This window comes from Malania oleifera, chromosome 10 (assembly GCF_029873635.1).
Source record: "Malania oleifera isolate guangnan ecotype guangnan chromosome 10, ASM2987363v1, whole genome shotgun sequence".
NCBI lineage: Eukaryota > Viridiplantae > Streptophyta > Magnoliopsida > Santalales > Ximeniaceae > Malania > Malania oleifera.
Genome location: NC_080426.1, coordinates 30909274 through 30925883, shown reverse-complemented (window position 1 = coordinate 30925883; position 16610 = coordinate 30909274). Strand labels below are relative to the sequence as shown.

Here is a 16610-nt window from a genome sequence, read left to right as displayed (position 1 = left end):
AAATGTAGTTTAATATAAAGATAGAAAGTTTGTTGCAAAGTCATGCATATTGTTTATATAAGTTGTACATAAAATGTATTAAATGTTTGTACAAAATAAATACAATTTGTTCTTAAATTTTTTGGGTATAACAATGCAGGAATAGTATATATTTATTTTATTTTTAATAAAATATTTGATTCATAATATATTATTTTTTATTCATACGATTCAATTATTATTTTTTCTTTGATTTTAATATGTCACATCAGTAAATTATTTAAATTTGTTAAAAAATTATAATCATGTAATACACAATAAAATATTATATAAAATATATAATTTTTTTTCTTCATCGTCTTTTGTTTTTTCATAAGACAATTTTGCCTAATAAAATGATTAAACATTCATGCTCAAGTATTGATTATTCATATCTACTAATCCTAAAATTTGAGTGTCCTTTGTTGATGAAGAGGGTTTTTTTTTATTTTTTTATTAATACTATAAAAGCAATTTAAGTGATTTTAATATTGTAATTGAGCGTTTAAGGAGACTAATACCTGGCATAAGTTAAGGCAGTCAATAGTTTCCTCAGTCACATATCCGGCGATGGGTGGCGCTCGGGGCGGTAGAAACAGAGAAGGAAGAGGAAGTGAGAAGTGGGGACGGCGGCGGAACGGAAAATGGGGTCAGATGTGGTTATTTCTGTTTGTGATTACGGTGGTTCACGGCGTCGCCATTCTCATATTCACCAGAGGCTTTCTGCTCACCCGAACGGAGCTTCCATTCTCTAGCCATTGCTCCGATGTTTCTCAGTCGCCCTGCTTCTCCTCTTCGTCTATTCCTTCCTCTAATTCTTCTGCCAATCATCACGAGACGACCAGTTCTTCGCACCACAAGCGCCCGCGATGTTGGACCAAACCTGCTATAGATCGCCTTGTCATCATCGTTCTCGATGCTCTCAGGTAAGGATTTGAGCTCTGTTATCGCAATGTAATGGTTTTGAGAAACTCGGTGAAACTTGATTCAGTAAAAGATTGTCATGAAGTCTGGGTTATTTGATCACATCTATGGCTGCCTTAGCTTTGAAAGCATTTTGGGTTGCTTGGGTTTGTAGTGGTACAACTAAGGAATTTTTTTTTTAATTATAACATTTTTCTGTCGCAACATGCCCTTTTGGATACAACAATAAGAATAATTTTGACAGAGAAAAGTTTGGTTTTTGTTTATTTATTAGTCATTCTGAGTTATTGAAGAATTTGAATCCGTCCAGTTCAAATTTCTGCAAACCCCACAAATATCGTCTAACTTAGTGTAGTGACATCCACAGAGAGGCAAAACAATTGTGTGGCATAGGATCTGATCTTTCTTCGATGCTAACTTTTGCCTTTCAGGTTCGACTTTGTAGCTCCCAGTAAAATTTTTCAAGGTTAGCATTTCTGACGTCTTCATTTTCCTAATACCCCCACATGCGTCAATAGCATCCTCATTATATTATTTAATTACACTTATAGTTTTTACGCTGAAAATTTGCTCTTGTACTTCGTTTGGAGTGTGAAGTTCGAATCCCGGATTTGAATTTGTGTGGAATTCAAACAAATTCAATCCAATCTTGTATTGTGTTTTGTACAAAACCCACACAATTTCCAAGTCCAAGCTTGAAATCCATGCTTCCAAATGTAGACTAAGAGTTACATTTTGCACATATCAGAACTCATAATTGAGTTGCCTGTATATGTTATAGAATCGAAGGCTTGGATGGACAAATTATTAGTGCTACAACAATTGGCTTCCACACAACGATCATCAGCTAGGATTTTCAAAGCTATTGCTGATCCTCCTACCACAAGTTTACAGCGTTTGAAGGTTGGATTTATTGCTTCCTTGATGTTGTTGCTCAATGGTCATTGTCTTGATCATGACTTCTACTAAGTACAGCTTTAAGAATGCCCTATTTATCTTTCATAACATTTGCCATTGCATGACTTACTGGTCTTAAATTTTTTTCCTGCTCTTTATTGTTATGTCATGCAAAAAATTGGAATCCATTCTAATTTATTCATGCCATCCAAAAACATCACGCTAATTGTAAAAATGATGAATATGTACTGATGTACGAATAAGCTCTCCCTAGCTACCTAGATCCCGTAGAGACACTTTTACCATTTTGTTTGTGCCACTAGTTTGTTTACAATGAAATTCCCGTTCTAACAAATCCTTTCCCCAAATTTGAAAAGTAAAGAATCAATTTATTCTTTTTTATAAACAGTTTGCATACAATTTCTCTACTCGAATTAATTGAAGTTCATGGTTTTGAAGTATTTTAAAACAATTTTTGATCAACTTAGATAAGTCAATATATGACGCAGAGAAAGTCTAGAATTTATTTAGGTTTGTAAATGTTAGAAGTTATATATGTCTTTTAATATTATTATTATTGAGTGCATTAGTATGTTAATTAATGAGAGTTAGTAAGAGTATTATTGTCATTAGAATGCATTTAAATTTGTATTATAAATAGAAGAAGAGACCTATCTTCAAATTAGGTTTTTCATTTTTAATCAAATCTTAACACGGTATTAGAGCATGATCCTATCTAAACCCTATTTCCCTCGGCCGTTGTTGGAAAACACTATTCCCACGGCTGTTCTTCCCTAATCCACCTCCATCCCATACTAAATCACAAAACCAACCATATACCCATAATCAAACCTCCCCAACGACTCACCCCACAAAACCCCATCGCAGGAGGGCCCCCCATGTGACCCCATGTCTCACAAGCCAAATATTTCACATCTTTGTGAATGGATTGTGCAACAATAGCTAAAGCTCTCTTGTTTAACTAGCCAGCCTCGCGTTTACTACAATTTACCAACAAAACACTTTCATTGTTTTTCAAGCATATATAAGTAGAAACAATAAGCAACTCAGGAAAGCAATGACACTTAAGCAGTAAACATTGAAGTAATGTAATTCATTATCAACACCTCCGTTAACAATGTGTGTTTAGCGAGGAAGGCAAGTAGGCTAAACACGTTGACAATGGTTGTTGACTTGTAACAAGCTCAAAAGGGCTCTTGTTGGTTGTTGAGTTTTTTTGGGCATTGAAATAAAATTGACCCACATCAAGTAGTTGCACCCAATTCTTCTGGTTGACATTGACAAAATGGTGCAAGTACTCTTCTAGTAGCTCGTTGAATCTCTCTGTCTATCTGTCTGTGGATGGTAGCTCGAAGAGAGGTCAAGATGTGAATCGAGGATTCTGAAAAGTTTTGTCTAAAAGTTGTTAGTGAATCTTGAGTTTCAGTCACTGACAATATCTTGAGGAACACCCAAATACTTCACAATATTCTTAAAGAATAGTTGTATCTTCTCCTTTGTCGAACAGTACTTTGGTGCGGGTATAAATGTACCTTATTTTGAAAACCTGTCTATAGCACAAGTATAGGCCTTGCATCTCCCACCTTGGGCAGGTTGGTGATAAATTATAGTGAGACACTTTCTCATGGTTTGGATGGTACTGGTAGGGGCTTCAGCAGCCCTGCAATCTTCTTCCGCTCCACATTGTCTTGTTGGCAAGTGAGACAAGTCTGGTATAATCAGCCACATCATCACGCATGTGCGGCCAATAATGCATCTGCTTCAGTAATGCCAAAGTGCGCTCCATCTTGGATGTCTTGCCTATGTGGTATCATGACATTCTCTCAACAGTGTCTTCCTCAGATCTCCAGCTCATGGCACAAAGAGTTGGCTACCATGGGTCATCAGCAATCCATCTTCCATTTAGAACTGACGTGCTTTCCCCTCTTCGGTCAATTTTATGAGGTTCTGCGCAACTAGATCTTTGGCTAAATTCTCTTTGATGCACTCACGCATCGTTAGGTAATGGTACTCACAGTCAAGTGTGTTACTATCTGCAAGGCCGTAGCTTAGCTTTCATACTCAGTGCATCAGCAACTTGGTTCAGGCGGCCCGTCTTGTGCTCGAATGAGAAATCAAATTTTGCCAAGAATTCTTGCCATCGGCCTTGCTTGGGTGTCAACTTCGGCTATGTGAAGAAGTGGCTAAAACCCGAGTTATCCATTTTCACCACAAACCTTGACCCAAGTAAGTAATGTCGCCACACGCGGAGACAATGTGCCATCGCTAGCATCTCCTTCTCCTAAGATGCGTACTTCTGTTCTGCTTCACTAAGTTTACGGCTCTCGTACGCAACATGATGTCTCTCCTATAACAAGACTCTTCCAAGGGCGTAGTCCAATGCATCTTTTTGCACCTCGAAGGGTTTCATGATGTTCAGAGGAGCAAGTATTGGATCTCTCTTTATGGCATCCTTCAAGTCATCAAAGGCTCCCTGACACTTCTCTGTCCAGTTCTATCCAGTTCCACCCCTGACCCTTTTTCAGTAGTTCTGTCATAGGAGCAGTTCTCTGCGAGTACCTCTTTACAAACTTCTTGTAATAGTTGGAAAGACTAAGAAAGGAACACAGCTCCTTCACTGTCGTTGGGATCTCCCATTCCTGAATCGCTCTCACCTTCTCGATATCCATCCTAATATAGCCTTGCTCAATCACATGAACAAGTAATTTGATGCTTTGTTGAGCGAAAGAGCACTTCTCTTTTATAGACTGTTCTTCTTTAGCCTATCGAGCACCTTTCGTTGATGCTTTTTATGTTCCTCTAGAGTGGAACTAGAGACAACAATATCATCTAGGTATACCACCTCAAACTTGTCAAGGTACTCATGAAATACCTGGTTCATCAAGGTACAAAATGTCGTAGGCGCATTCATCAACCCGAATGACATCACCAAGAATTTTTATGCCCTATACCATGTCACAAAAGTTGTCTTCAGCTCATCCCCATTAGCAATTCTCACCTGATAGTAGCCTGACCTCAAGTTGAGTTTAGTGAAGCACTTGACATGACTCAGTTGATCAAACAGCTTGGCAATCAATGGAATAGGATACTTGTTGCGCACTGTCACCTTGTTGAGCACGCGGTAGTCTACACACATCTGCATGCTCACAACATTGGTGCTCCAAATGGTGCTTTGGAAGGGCGAATATATCCCGCTTCTAACAAATTATCAAGTTGTTTTCTCAACTTTGCTAGCTCTGGAGGCGCCATATGATATGGCCCCGTAGCAGGTGGTTTCACTCTTGGTAACAATTCAATCTCATGCTCCACACCTCGTCGTGGAGGCAAGTTGTGAGGCAACTTATCAGACATCACCTCCTTGTACTCATCCAACATAGCTTGGATGGTCGTAGGCACTAGCTCTTGGCCTACTTCAACCTCTACCATCACTGTGGCAATATATGTCTATTCACTCCTTCTTAATCACTTTTCGAGTTGCATGGCTGAAAGGAACTTCTCATCATCTCCTTTCTTTGCAACAACTTGCACCATTCAAGGGTGATCTCCCATCAGACACAGGGAATTAGAAAAAAGCATCGACACTGCCTTAGTCTCCCTTAGGAATTCCATTCTCAAAATGACTTGGAAGTCAACCAACGACACCGCTGTGAAATTTGCTTGATCTGCCCACTTCTCAAACTTCACAATCACTTGTTTGGCTACTTCCAGAGTAGGCTAAGCTACAAAACTCACCGCTTCCATGTGTCCTGAATCCTTCTCCGAGGATAAGTTGAGTATCCCTGCTTTTGCCTTTGAAACAAAATTATGGGTAGTCCCAGTATCCACCATAGCATAGGTACACTTCCCATTGATCCTCAAGTCCACAAACATCAATCCTTTTGCTTGTGTAACTTTCGGTGTTTTTGCTTGCTTTTCCAATGCATTCACTAGCCGCATTGCACTCATCCTCGGAGTATCCTCCTCTTCCCCATCACTTTTCACTATCCACTCCATAGTGGAAGCTTGCAAGGCATTGAGTGATGCCTTATGAGGGCACTTAACAAATCTGTGAGGGCCTTGAGACTAGTAGCATGGAATTCTACCCTTTTCCAGTGGGTGTGTTGAACCCTCCAGACGATGGAGATTCTTTTGAAGTTGATTCCTTATAATCAACTCCGCCACTCTTGGGTTTGCCCTTTCTGAAAGACTTTCTGCTGTTTCCACCTACGCCACTCTCTTTGGACGAAGCAGCATGATCACCAGCGTAGTTAATCTAGCATTCCGCGGCAACTTGTGTGGTAGATAAGTCTTGAACTCTTTGCCTATGAAGTTCTATTCTTGCCCACAGTTTCAACCCCTCAAGAAAATAGAACAACTTGTCCTTTTTTGACTTGACCCTGATATCTAATATCAAAGCAGAAAATTGTTTCACGTATTCTCTGATTGACCCAGTATGCTTGAGGTCTCTTAGCTCCTTCCTAGCATTGTACTCAACATTCTCAGGAAAGAATTGGGCCTTGAGCTTGAGCTCTCTCTTCAAGTCTGCCCAACAATCCACTACACAACGTCCATTTTCAATTTCATTGTACTTATTATGCCATCACAGTTTGGCGTCACCAATCAAGTACATAGTCGCAGTATCCACTTTCACCTATTCTGAGACCGTCCTCAAAGCGCGAAATTACTACTCCATATCAAACGAGAAGTTCTCCAACTCCTTGTCATCACGGGCACCCCCATACATCCTGGGTTTTGGTACCTTGGTCTTGCTAGATCTGGGAGTGTTAGAGTTTCCCATAGCAAGAACCATCACATTCATCTTTGCAGTCAGATCAGTTATCTGAGCTTGCGAGGTCACCATAGTGTGGTGAAAGTCCTCTGACATTTCCACCATCAAACTTTGTTGATGCTTTTGTGATCCCTCCATTTCATCAACGCGTTTCGTCAGTCGGGCCATCTCTGCAGCCACATTTTTGGCTATCGTATCAGCCTGTGCTTCCAACACCTCAATTCTTTGGACATTGGTCAGCATGGTCATTTACCAAAGATTTACCAATCCCGCAACAAAGGCAACTAAGTTCACGTAGCAACTAACCAAGCTTTGATACCTGGTGTCACTGGCCGAATATCTCACACCTTTGTGAAAGGACCGTGCGGTGCTAGCTAAAGCTCTCTTGTTTAACTAGCTAGCCAAGCATTTACCAACAAAACACTTTCATTGTCATTCAAGCAAATATAAGCAGAAGCAATAAGCAACTTATGAAAGCAATGACACTTAAGCAGTAAACATTGAAGCAACGTAATTCATTATGAACTCCTCCATTAACAATGTGTGTTTAGTGAGGGAGACAAGTAGGCTAAACACGTTGAAAATAGCTAGTGAGTTTTACAAGTTGATGAACACTCGTTTTTCCTTAAAGATTTTTCTATGCTATTCTCACTTTGGCAGGAGGAAACATCAATATGATCGAGGGGTCATACTCCCCTTTTTAGCTTAGGGAAAAACTATCTTTGAAAAATAACCCTACATTAGTATTTACATGATGGAAACCTATCCAAAACGTACGAGACAAGTGGTCACAGGCAAGCATAATGCCCTAAACAAGCTCGGCTCGTGACGTGCTGGCCAAATGCTAGTGGGGCTGACCCCAAGCGCCGGCGCATGAGATCAGTTCTGGCTACTTGTTTCCCTTTTTTTTTTTTTCTTCTGCCATGCTCTGATACCTTCTTTAGACTGTATTATCAAGCTGTTAGGCCAGTTTTTTGCTAAAAAATTCAACCTTTTCGATCATGTACTTATGGTATTCCGTTAATTTTTGTTCAACGTTTGTGAAGGATTCCTTGCGAGTTTTTTGGAGCTGTGGCAGCGTTTGTATGTTCAGTTGTGAGGCTGTGGCAGTGCTATATCCGTTGATGAGTTGTTCACCTTGTCCATGGTTGCGTTGGTGCTTCGCATAGTTTGTGATTGTTCTGATTAGTGATTGTTCTTCTTGTTTTTGGTGTGGTTGCTATTTGTGAGTGTTGTGGCAGTGTTATATCCATTGTTGAGTTGTTCACCTCGATCGTTGTTGTGTTCGTGCTTTAAATAGTTTGTGATTGTTTTTGAATTAATTTTGATTGTTCTTCTTGCTTTTGGTGTGATTGCTGATTTGTGAGTGTTGGGATGGAATCTATGAATGCCAAACATTTGTTTCCTACATCACTGCTGCAAATAACGACTCAAAAGTTGGATGGAAAGAACTATGTTCAATGGTCTAAAGCTGTTTGGATTTATTTAGCAGGATTAGGGAAGTCTAACCAGTAACCACTTGCTCCAATCTAAGTCTTCTGATGAGAAGAGAAAAGACGTGTGGGTTCAGGAAGATGCCTTGATTGTTTCCCTTTTATGGAGTTCGATGGAGCCATAGATTGCATGGATGTGTATGCATCTAGATACATGCAAGGAGATTTGGGATTATGTCAAACTTCTTTACTCCAGTAACATTACACGCATGTATGATTTATCCCAAGAGTACTTTTAGTTACAATAAGGAGTTAGGAGCATTGCAGATTATTTTGGAGAGATGAAGCGTATTTATGAGGAGCTTAACATTGTGCAACCTATAACAACCGACATTCGTGTGATGCAGAAGCAGAGGGAGCAGATGACAATTTTTTGTGTTCTAGCAAGCTTGTGACCTGAGTTTGAGGCAGTTCGGTCCCAGATACTTAGTAGTGCCGAGCTGCCATCATTTGTTGATGTTTATTCTTGTGTCTGTGCTTCCTTTTGGATGCATTCTCTTGTTCTTGCATCTGGTTCTAAGAGGACAGCATTTGTTACACATAGTGATTCTAGTTCTCTACCAAAAAACTGCAAAAGTTATCGCGTTGGTTTGAGTAGTCATAGTGGTAGAGACAGACGAGGCAGAGGTGCCCTTCACAAGTGCACTCATTGTGGATGGAATAATCATAGTATTAAGCAGTGTTGGGATCTTCACGGTAGACCTTCACGTGTTTCCAATGTAGCCACCATTGACTTCACTCCTTTGGGGGCAACCAATGCAGCCACCATTGAATCTTCACCTTCGGGGTCGAGTGGGGGGCAACGTACTATCTCTATGTCAGAGGAAGAGTATTCCAAGTTTTAGCAGTATCAAGTGTCATAACAAGCTTCTCTTCCGATTGCATCTCTTGCCTAATCAGGTAAGCACACAATATGCTTGTCATCTAGTACTTCTCGTCCTAGTCCCTGGGTCATAGACTTCATTGCCACTGATCATATTACAGGTATACCTAGCTTTTTCTCCACTCTTCAATATCCTGCAAATTTACCTTGTGTTACTTTTGCTAATGGATCCACTATTGCAGTCAAGGGAATTGGGACTGTAAATCCCACTTCTTCTATTTCTCTTCCTTCGGTTTTATATGTTCCCAAATTTCCTTTCAATCTTATGTCCGTTAGCAAAATTACTAATTCCATGAATTGTTCAGTGACATTCTTCCCTGATTCTGTAGTTATCAGGTCTTAAGACGAGGAAGACGATTGGCGGAGGGCGTGAAGTTGGTGGACTCTATCACTTTGAGCCGCTATCTCCTTCTACCGCCCGCACAACTGTTGCCACACCTTTCCAAATTCATTGTCGCTTGGGTCATCCTTCATTGGAAAAGTTAAAATGTCTTGTTCCTAGTTTGAGTTATGTGTCTAGTCTCGATTGTGAGTCTTGTTAGTTGGGAAAGCACCATCATTTTTTTTTCACTTCCTGGGTCAATAAGCGGGCTACAAGCCCTTTTATGTTAGTCCATTCAAATGTATGGGGTCGTAGTAGGGTCTTGTCCAAGTTGGGTTTCTGGTACTTTGTAACCTTTGTGGATGATTATTCAAGAATGACTTGGTTATATTTAATAAAGATCGTTTTGACTTGGTTATTTTTAATAAAGATCGTTTTGAGTTATTTCATGTATTTTGTGCCTTTTGTTTTGAAATAAAGACTCAATTTGGTTTGCTAGTTCGAATACTTCGAAGTGATAATGCTAAAGAGTTTTTTAATGCACAATTCACTACTTATATGACTCAGTTTGGTATTGTTCATCAATCATTTTGTGTCCACACTCCTTAACAAAATGGGGTTGTAGAGCAGAAAAAATAGACATCTTCTTGAAATCACTCACACTTTACTTTATCATATGCATGTACCTAAAATTTTTTGGAGTGATGCTGTACCTACTGCTTGTTATCTAATCAACAAAATGCCATCCTCTGTTCTTAGTGGTAAAATTCCCTACTCCATTCTCTTTCCTAATTCGCCTTTATTTCCTCTTCCGCCTCGTATATTTGGGTGTGTGTCCTTTGTTCATCAACTAACACTTGGGGCAGATAAGTTGGATCCTCGTGCTATAAAATGTGTCTTTTAGGGCTACTCATATACTTAAAAGGGATATCGTTGTTCTAGTCTTGTGCTGCATCGCTTCTAACGATATTACCTTCTTTGAGTCTATGCCTTACTACACCCAGTCACTGAGCGCTTCTAAGCTCGATGAGTCTCTTCCTTTGCCTAATCTTCCAGATCCTACGTCGCCGTCCTTGCCCAACCAACCATCTAAGTCTCTATGTGGTTCAAGTCCTTCTCTTCACCTTGATCATCCTAATTTGTAGGTGTATTCACGACGGCGGCTCCAAGGAAGAGAGTCCTCTCTAGCTTCTACTACCACGCCTTTGGTTTCCTCATCTGATGATCATACTTCCCATGATGTTGATCCTCCTACTGTTGTTCAGAAAGGTAAACGCACATGTACTGAACACCCCATTTCCAACTATTTTTCTTATGACTCCTTATCACCCTCCTATTATTGTTTTGTCACTGCTCTGTTATCTACTGCCCTTCCTAAATCTGTTTCGGAAGCCTTAGCCCATCTAGGGTGGAGGGATGCTATGGCTAAAGAGATGAACGCTTTACATGACGATGGTACTTGGGACTTGGTTCCTCTTCCTCCTGACAAGTCTGTGGTTGGTTGTCGCCGAGTTTACATTGTGAAAGTCAACCCTGATGGTTCTGTGGCTCGTCTTGTTGCTAAGGGATACATTTAGGTGTATGGTCTGGATTATTCTAATACTTTTTCTCTGGTTGCCAAGCTTACATTAGTATGTTTGTGGCTCAAGAAGGCTTTATATGGTTAAAAAAGTCCTTTAGAGCATGGTTTGGTCATTTCAGTGTTGTAGTACTTGAGTTTGGTCTTTGACAGTGTGATGTGGATCGTTTCGTGTTTTATCGTCATACTTGATTGGGTAGGATCCCTCTTATTGTTTATGTGGATGATATTATTACAGGTTGTTATAAAGGTATTCAGAGTCTCAAACTTTTTCTACAGACTAAGTTTCAGACCAAAGATTTGGGACCGTTGAAATACTTCTTGGGTATAGAAGTATTGAGATCTCGTATTGGAATTGTTGTCACAAAGGAGGTATGTTCTTGATCTACAACAACAACAACAAAACCAAGCCTTAGTGCCACTAGGTGGGGTCGGCTATATGAATCATTTTTCGCCAATTTATGCGATCATGGACCATTTCTTTTGATAGATTTAAGGATATTAAATCCTTACTCACTATCTCCTCCCAAGTTATTTTAGGTCTACCCCTACCCCTTCTAACGCCCCTCATAGTAACTATGTCACTCTTCCTCATAGGTGCACTATGTGGCCACGTTGCAGGTGTCCATACCATCTGAGTCATCCCTCTCTTATCTTATCTTCTATAGGAGCTACACCTAACTTACCACAAATATGTTCATTCCTTAATTTATCTTTCAATGTTATGTCACTCATCCATCTAAGCATTCTCATCTCGGCAACTTTTACTTTTTGAATATTATGTTTCTTCGTCGCCCAACATTCCGTTCCATACAGCATAGCTGGTCTTATAGCTGTCCTATGAAACTTCCCTTTCAATTTTAAGGGTATTCTACGATCATAGAGCACACTTGAAGCATTTCTCCATTTTACCCAACTTGCTTTAATTCTATGCATTACATCATCTTCAATTTCTCCTTCACCTTGCATAATAGATCCAAGGTATCGAAATCTACAAGTGCTATTTATTTCTTCACATCAAATTTAACTTTGTCTCCAATATTCCTCCTATCATTACTAAAATTACATTTCATATATTCTGTCTTATTTCTACTTATCCTAAAGCCTCTAGATTCCAAAGCTTCTTTCCATAATTCTAACTCAGCCTCTACTCCGTCCCTAGTTTCGTCAATTAATATAATATCATCTGTAAACAACATACACTATGGAACCTCCTTTTGAATACTCTTAGTCAGTTGGTCCATCACTAAAGCAAAAAGATAAGGACTCAATGCAGATCCTTGATGTACACCTATGGTGATTGGAAATTCTCTGGTTTCTCTATCTATAGTCCTTACACTAGTCATTACTTCATTGTACATATCCTTAATGACATCGGTATACCTACTACATACACCCTTTTTTTTCTAAAACCCACCATAGAACTTCCCTAGATATCTTATCATATGCTTTCTCAAGGTCAATAAATATCATATGCAAGTCCCTCTTCTTTTCACTAAACTTTTCCATTAATCTTCTTAAAAGATAAATTAACTTCTGTGGTAGATCTCCCAGGCATAAAACCAAATTGATTTTTTGAGACCTTCTTTTCTAACCTTAATCTTTGTTCAACTACCCTTTCCCATAGTTTCATCGTATGACTCATAAGTTTAAGTCCACGATAGTTATTACAATTTTGAATATCTCATTTATTTTTGTATATAGGTATTAAAGTGCTTTTCCTCCATTTCTTAGTTTTTACAATTATATTAAATAAATTAGTTAACGATATAATTCCGTTATCACCTAAGCATTCCAAACTTCAATTGGGATGTTATTTGGTCCCATAGCTTTCCCATTTTTCATCTTTTTTAGTGCAAACTTAACTTCGTTAACTCTAATTTTGCGAATAAATCTCATATTTTTTGTCTTTTCCTTATTTGACAATTCTAAATTTAAGCCTTCTATTTGGTTTTCATTAAACAACTTACTAAAGTAACTTCGCCATCTTTCTTTAATGTCTTCGTCCTTAGCCAAGACAATGTCATCCTCATTTTTTATACATTTTACATTTCCTAAATCCTTACTCTTCCTTTCTCTAGCTTTAGCAAGTTTAAATATATCTCTTTCCCCTTCTTTTGTACCTAATATATCATACAAACTATTAAATGATCTATATTTAGCTTCACTAACGGATTTTTTTGCATCTTTTCTTGCCTCCTTATATTTTTCAAAGTTATCCTTGTTTCTACATTTTTGCCACGTTTTATACCAATTTTTTTTTTTATTTTTATGATTTTTTGTACATCTTTATCCCATCACCAACTCTCTTTGCTATTCGAGAATCTTTCCCTTGATTCACCTAAAATCTTTTTTGCTATCTTTTAAATAGAGCTAGCTAATCTATTCCAAGGAGTATTTGTATCTATCCCATCCTCTATGGTCCAAACCCCATCTTTGATCATTTTATATTTAAATTTTATTATATTTTCTCCTTTTAGTTCCACCATCTAGTTCTCTTACACTGGTTTATTTTATCATTTTTCTTCCATTTTTTAATACATATATCTAACACTAAGACTCTATGTTGTGTTGTGTGGTTAGGCTTTCACCTTGAATAACTTTACAATCCTTGCATGATAAACGATCTACCCTCCTAGTTAAAAAAAAAATCTATTTGACTTCTATTTTGTCCACTTTTAAAGGTTATTAAGTGTTCTTCTCTCTTCTTAAAGCAAGTATTCATTATACTAAAATCATATGATATAGCGAAGTCTAAGATCATCTCCCCATACTCATTTTTGTCTCCATATCCATATCCTCTATGTATCCTCTCATAATTTTTATTATCTCTTCCAATGTGTCCATTCAGATCTCCTCCTATAAATATTTTCTCAGTCCCTGGTATGCCTTGTATAATACTATCCATATCTTGCCAAAATTGTCTCTTAAGATTTTCTGCTAAGCCGACTTGAGGAGTATAAACACTAATGATTTATTATCTCTTGTCCTAATACCATCTTGATTTTTATAATTCTATCCCCTACTCTAGTTACATCCACATCGCTATCTTTTAAGTTTTTGTCTATAATAATGCCTACTCCATTCTTATGTTTTTCTTTTCTAGTGTACCAAAGTTTAAATCCTGATTTATTAATTTCTCCAGCTTTCTCCCCCACCCACTCAGTTCTTGAAGGCAAATTATATTAATTCTTCTTCTGATCATTGTATCGACAATTTCCATGCTTTTACCCATGAATTTCCCTATATTCCAAGTTGCTAATCTAATCCTAGTTTCTTGAACTAGCGTCTTTACTTGCCCACGTCCAGAATGAAGCAGGAACCTTTGCATATTTGACACCGTACCCGGGCGCCGAGATGGCGCGTTGCTTCGGGGCGACGACCTAGCCCACCCTCGCTCACTTTTTGCTACACCTGGGTGGTTCAAGTGCAACGCGTTGCTTGTAGGGGACGCCCCAGCAAATATTCGGTGAGGATTCATATCATAGTGATTTGACAAATTTTACGTTGGCTGTGCGCTACCTAACGCAAGTATGTTATTGATCTATTAGATGAAATTGGCTTGTTGGGATCTAAACTGGTTGATACACCCATGGATCCTAACAGCAAGTTGTTGCCAGATATATGTTATTTGCTACCTAATCTTGACAATATCAGCGACTTGTTGGAAAGTTGAATTATCTCATAGTTACTCGGCCGGATATATCTTCTGCAACATGTGTTGTGAGTCAATTTCACCGAGGGCAAGTCATTGTGATGCAATAATTCGCATTTTGAGATATCTCAAAGGTGCACCTGGGAGAGGTCTTCTATATCGTGATCAAGGTCACACTTATATCCATGGATATACAGATGCAGATTGGGCTAGATCGCCTTCTGATTAGAGATCCACCATTGGGTACTATGTCTTGGTTGGTGGTAATTTGGTTTCTTGGAAAAGTAAGAAATAAACTGTGGTGGCAAGGTCAAGTGCTGAATTAGAATATAGAGTTACGACTCACACAATCTATGAACTTGTCTAGTTGAAGAACATGTTGGAAGAATTGGGTTTTCCGCATTCTCAGTCTATGAAGTTAATGTGTGATAATCAAGCTGCTCTTCATATTGCGTCCAGCCCGGTCTTTCATGAGCAGACGAAGCACATTGAAGTTGATTGCCACTTTATTCGGGAGAAACTTGTGCAAAAGTTCATTACAACAGCTTATGGGAAGTCAGACATGCAGCTTGCTGATTTGTTTACCAAAGCATTGAGGGGTGCTCGTGTTATATTCATTTGTAACAAGCTAGGAGCTTATGACATTTATGCTCCAGCTTGAGGGGGAGTTAGAGGTTATATATGTCTTTTAATATTATTATTATTGAGTGTGTTAGTATGTTAATTAGTGAGAGTTAGTAAGGGTATTATTATCATTAGAATGTATTTAAATTTGCATTATAAAGGGAGCAACCAATCTTCAAGTTAGGTCATTCATTTTTAATCAAATCTCAACAAGAACCTTATATGTCCAAGTTTTGACTAGGGCCTGAAGAACCATTTATTGAAACAATTTTCTTGTTTTAAAATCATATTTGGGCTGAATTATTTCTTAAAGCTTTGATTTTGAGTGAATGTGCAAAATTGAAATTGAGAGTCAAATTGCAAAAAAAAATTGTAATTTTGTAAAAATAAGTTCTAGAATGGGATAACTGACTTTTTGATCTTTGGGAATTTAATTTTTTAAGTATTTTTGTTGTATTCATATTGGGGGACCTTTCATTATTTGCTTGTCGACTCTTTAAGTAAATTGAAAGGAAAGAGTACAATGACCATGCCACACATTGTGAGCAAACACTTCATTCTTCTTGCTAGATATCAACTAGTGAACCCAATAGAAAAGAAGTAATAACTAATAACCGCATGCCTATCACTACTGGACAATAGAGTTGTTGGTGATCCACTGTTTATTCACTCATCTTACTCATGAATAGCAACCCACATGTAAGACTGTCAACTGTCAATTTCTTAGTGCTATTGTTCACCCAAAGATGCAACTTTGCAAGGCATCTTAGTGCCCATTTCCAAGGTAGGTATTCTGTTTCAAATTTTCAATCCTCCCATGGAAGGATTTGTTGGGCCACAAGGATTACTCACACCAGAATTGGCAAAGGCACAAGATAGAATTGCAAGAAGTAAAAATGAAAATTAAACAACCACAACACAAGAAATTTGCATGGTTCCAAACTAGGTCTATTTCTGCAGGTAATCCAGCAAGAGCTTAGTTACTATCCAGGTATGGAGAAATACAGCAAGAGAGTTAAATACTTCTCTCTCCACAATTTGTAGAAACCCACAAACCCTTTCCTAACTCAAGGAAAGAAATGTGCAGAGGAAGAACTCAATGTGAACCCCTTGTAAATTCTCTCTTTCTTGGTTAAGCTTTCACTCCACAAAATGCCCCAAATTCTATTCTCTTATCTTTTTATTGTTTACAGAAGACGAAACTCCTTATATAGACCCCCAACATGCATATATAATGACTGACCACCCAATAGATAATTATTCTATAGTATATCTATGTGATTGTCCCCAAAGCCAACACATGGCTTTGTACATATGCTTTTAGGGGTGAGCAAGTGGTCGGTTCAGCTAAATTCGGTTAATTAACCGAATTAACCAAAATTTTTAGTTAAACATAACCGCTAACCGAACCGACTGAACCAATTTT

The 16610-nt window shown here is 38.4% G+C and overlaps 1 protein-coding gene across 2 annotated transcripts in view; it reads left to right on the top strand.

Annotated features, from left to right (window-relative positions):
- Nucleotides 1-531: 531 nt before the first annotated feature.
- Nucleotides 532-16610, top strand: part of LOC131165370 (GPI ethanolamine phosphate transferase 3) — a 37210-nt gene continuing 21131 nt past the window's right edge. The window contains exons 1-3 of one of the 2 annotated variants that reach the window (XM_058123097.1): nt 532-944; nt 1374-1408; nt 1724-1845. In XM_058123097.1, the coding sequence (XP_057979080.1) occupies nt 589-944; nt 1374-1408; nt 1724-1845 (513 nt within the window). In that variant the 5' untranslated portion in view covers nt 532-588. The remainder of the gene's footprint in view (nt 945-1373; nt 1409-1723; nt 1846-16610) is intronic. The other variant, XM_058123098.1, reaches the window with a different exon arrangement.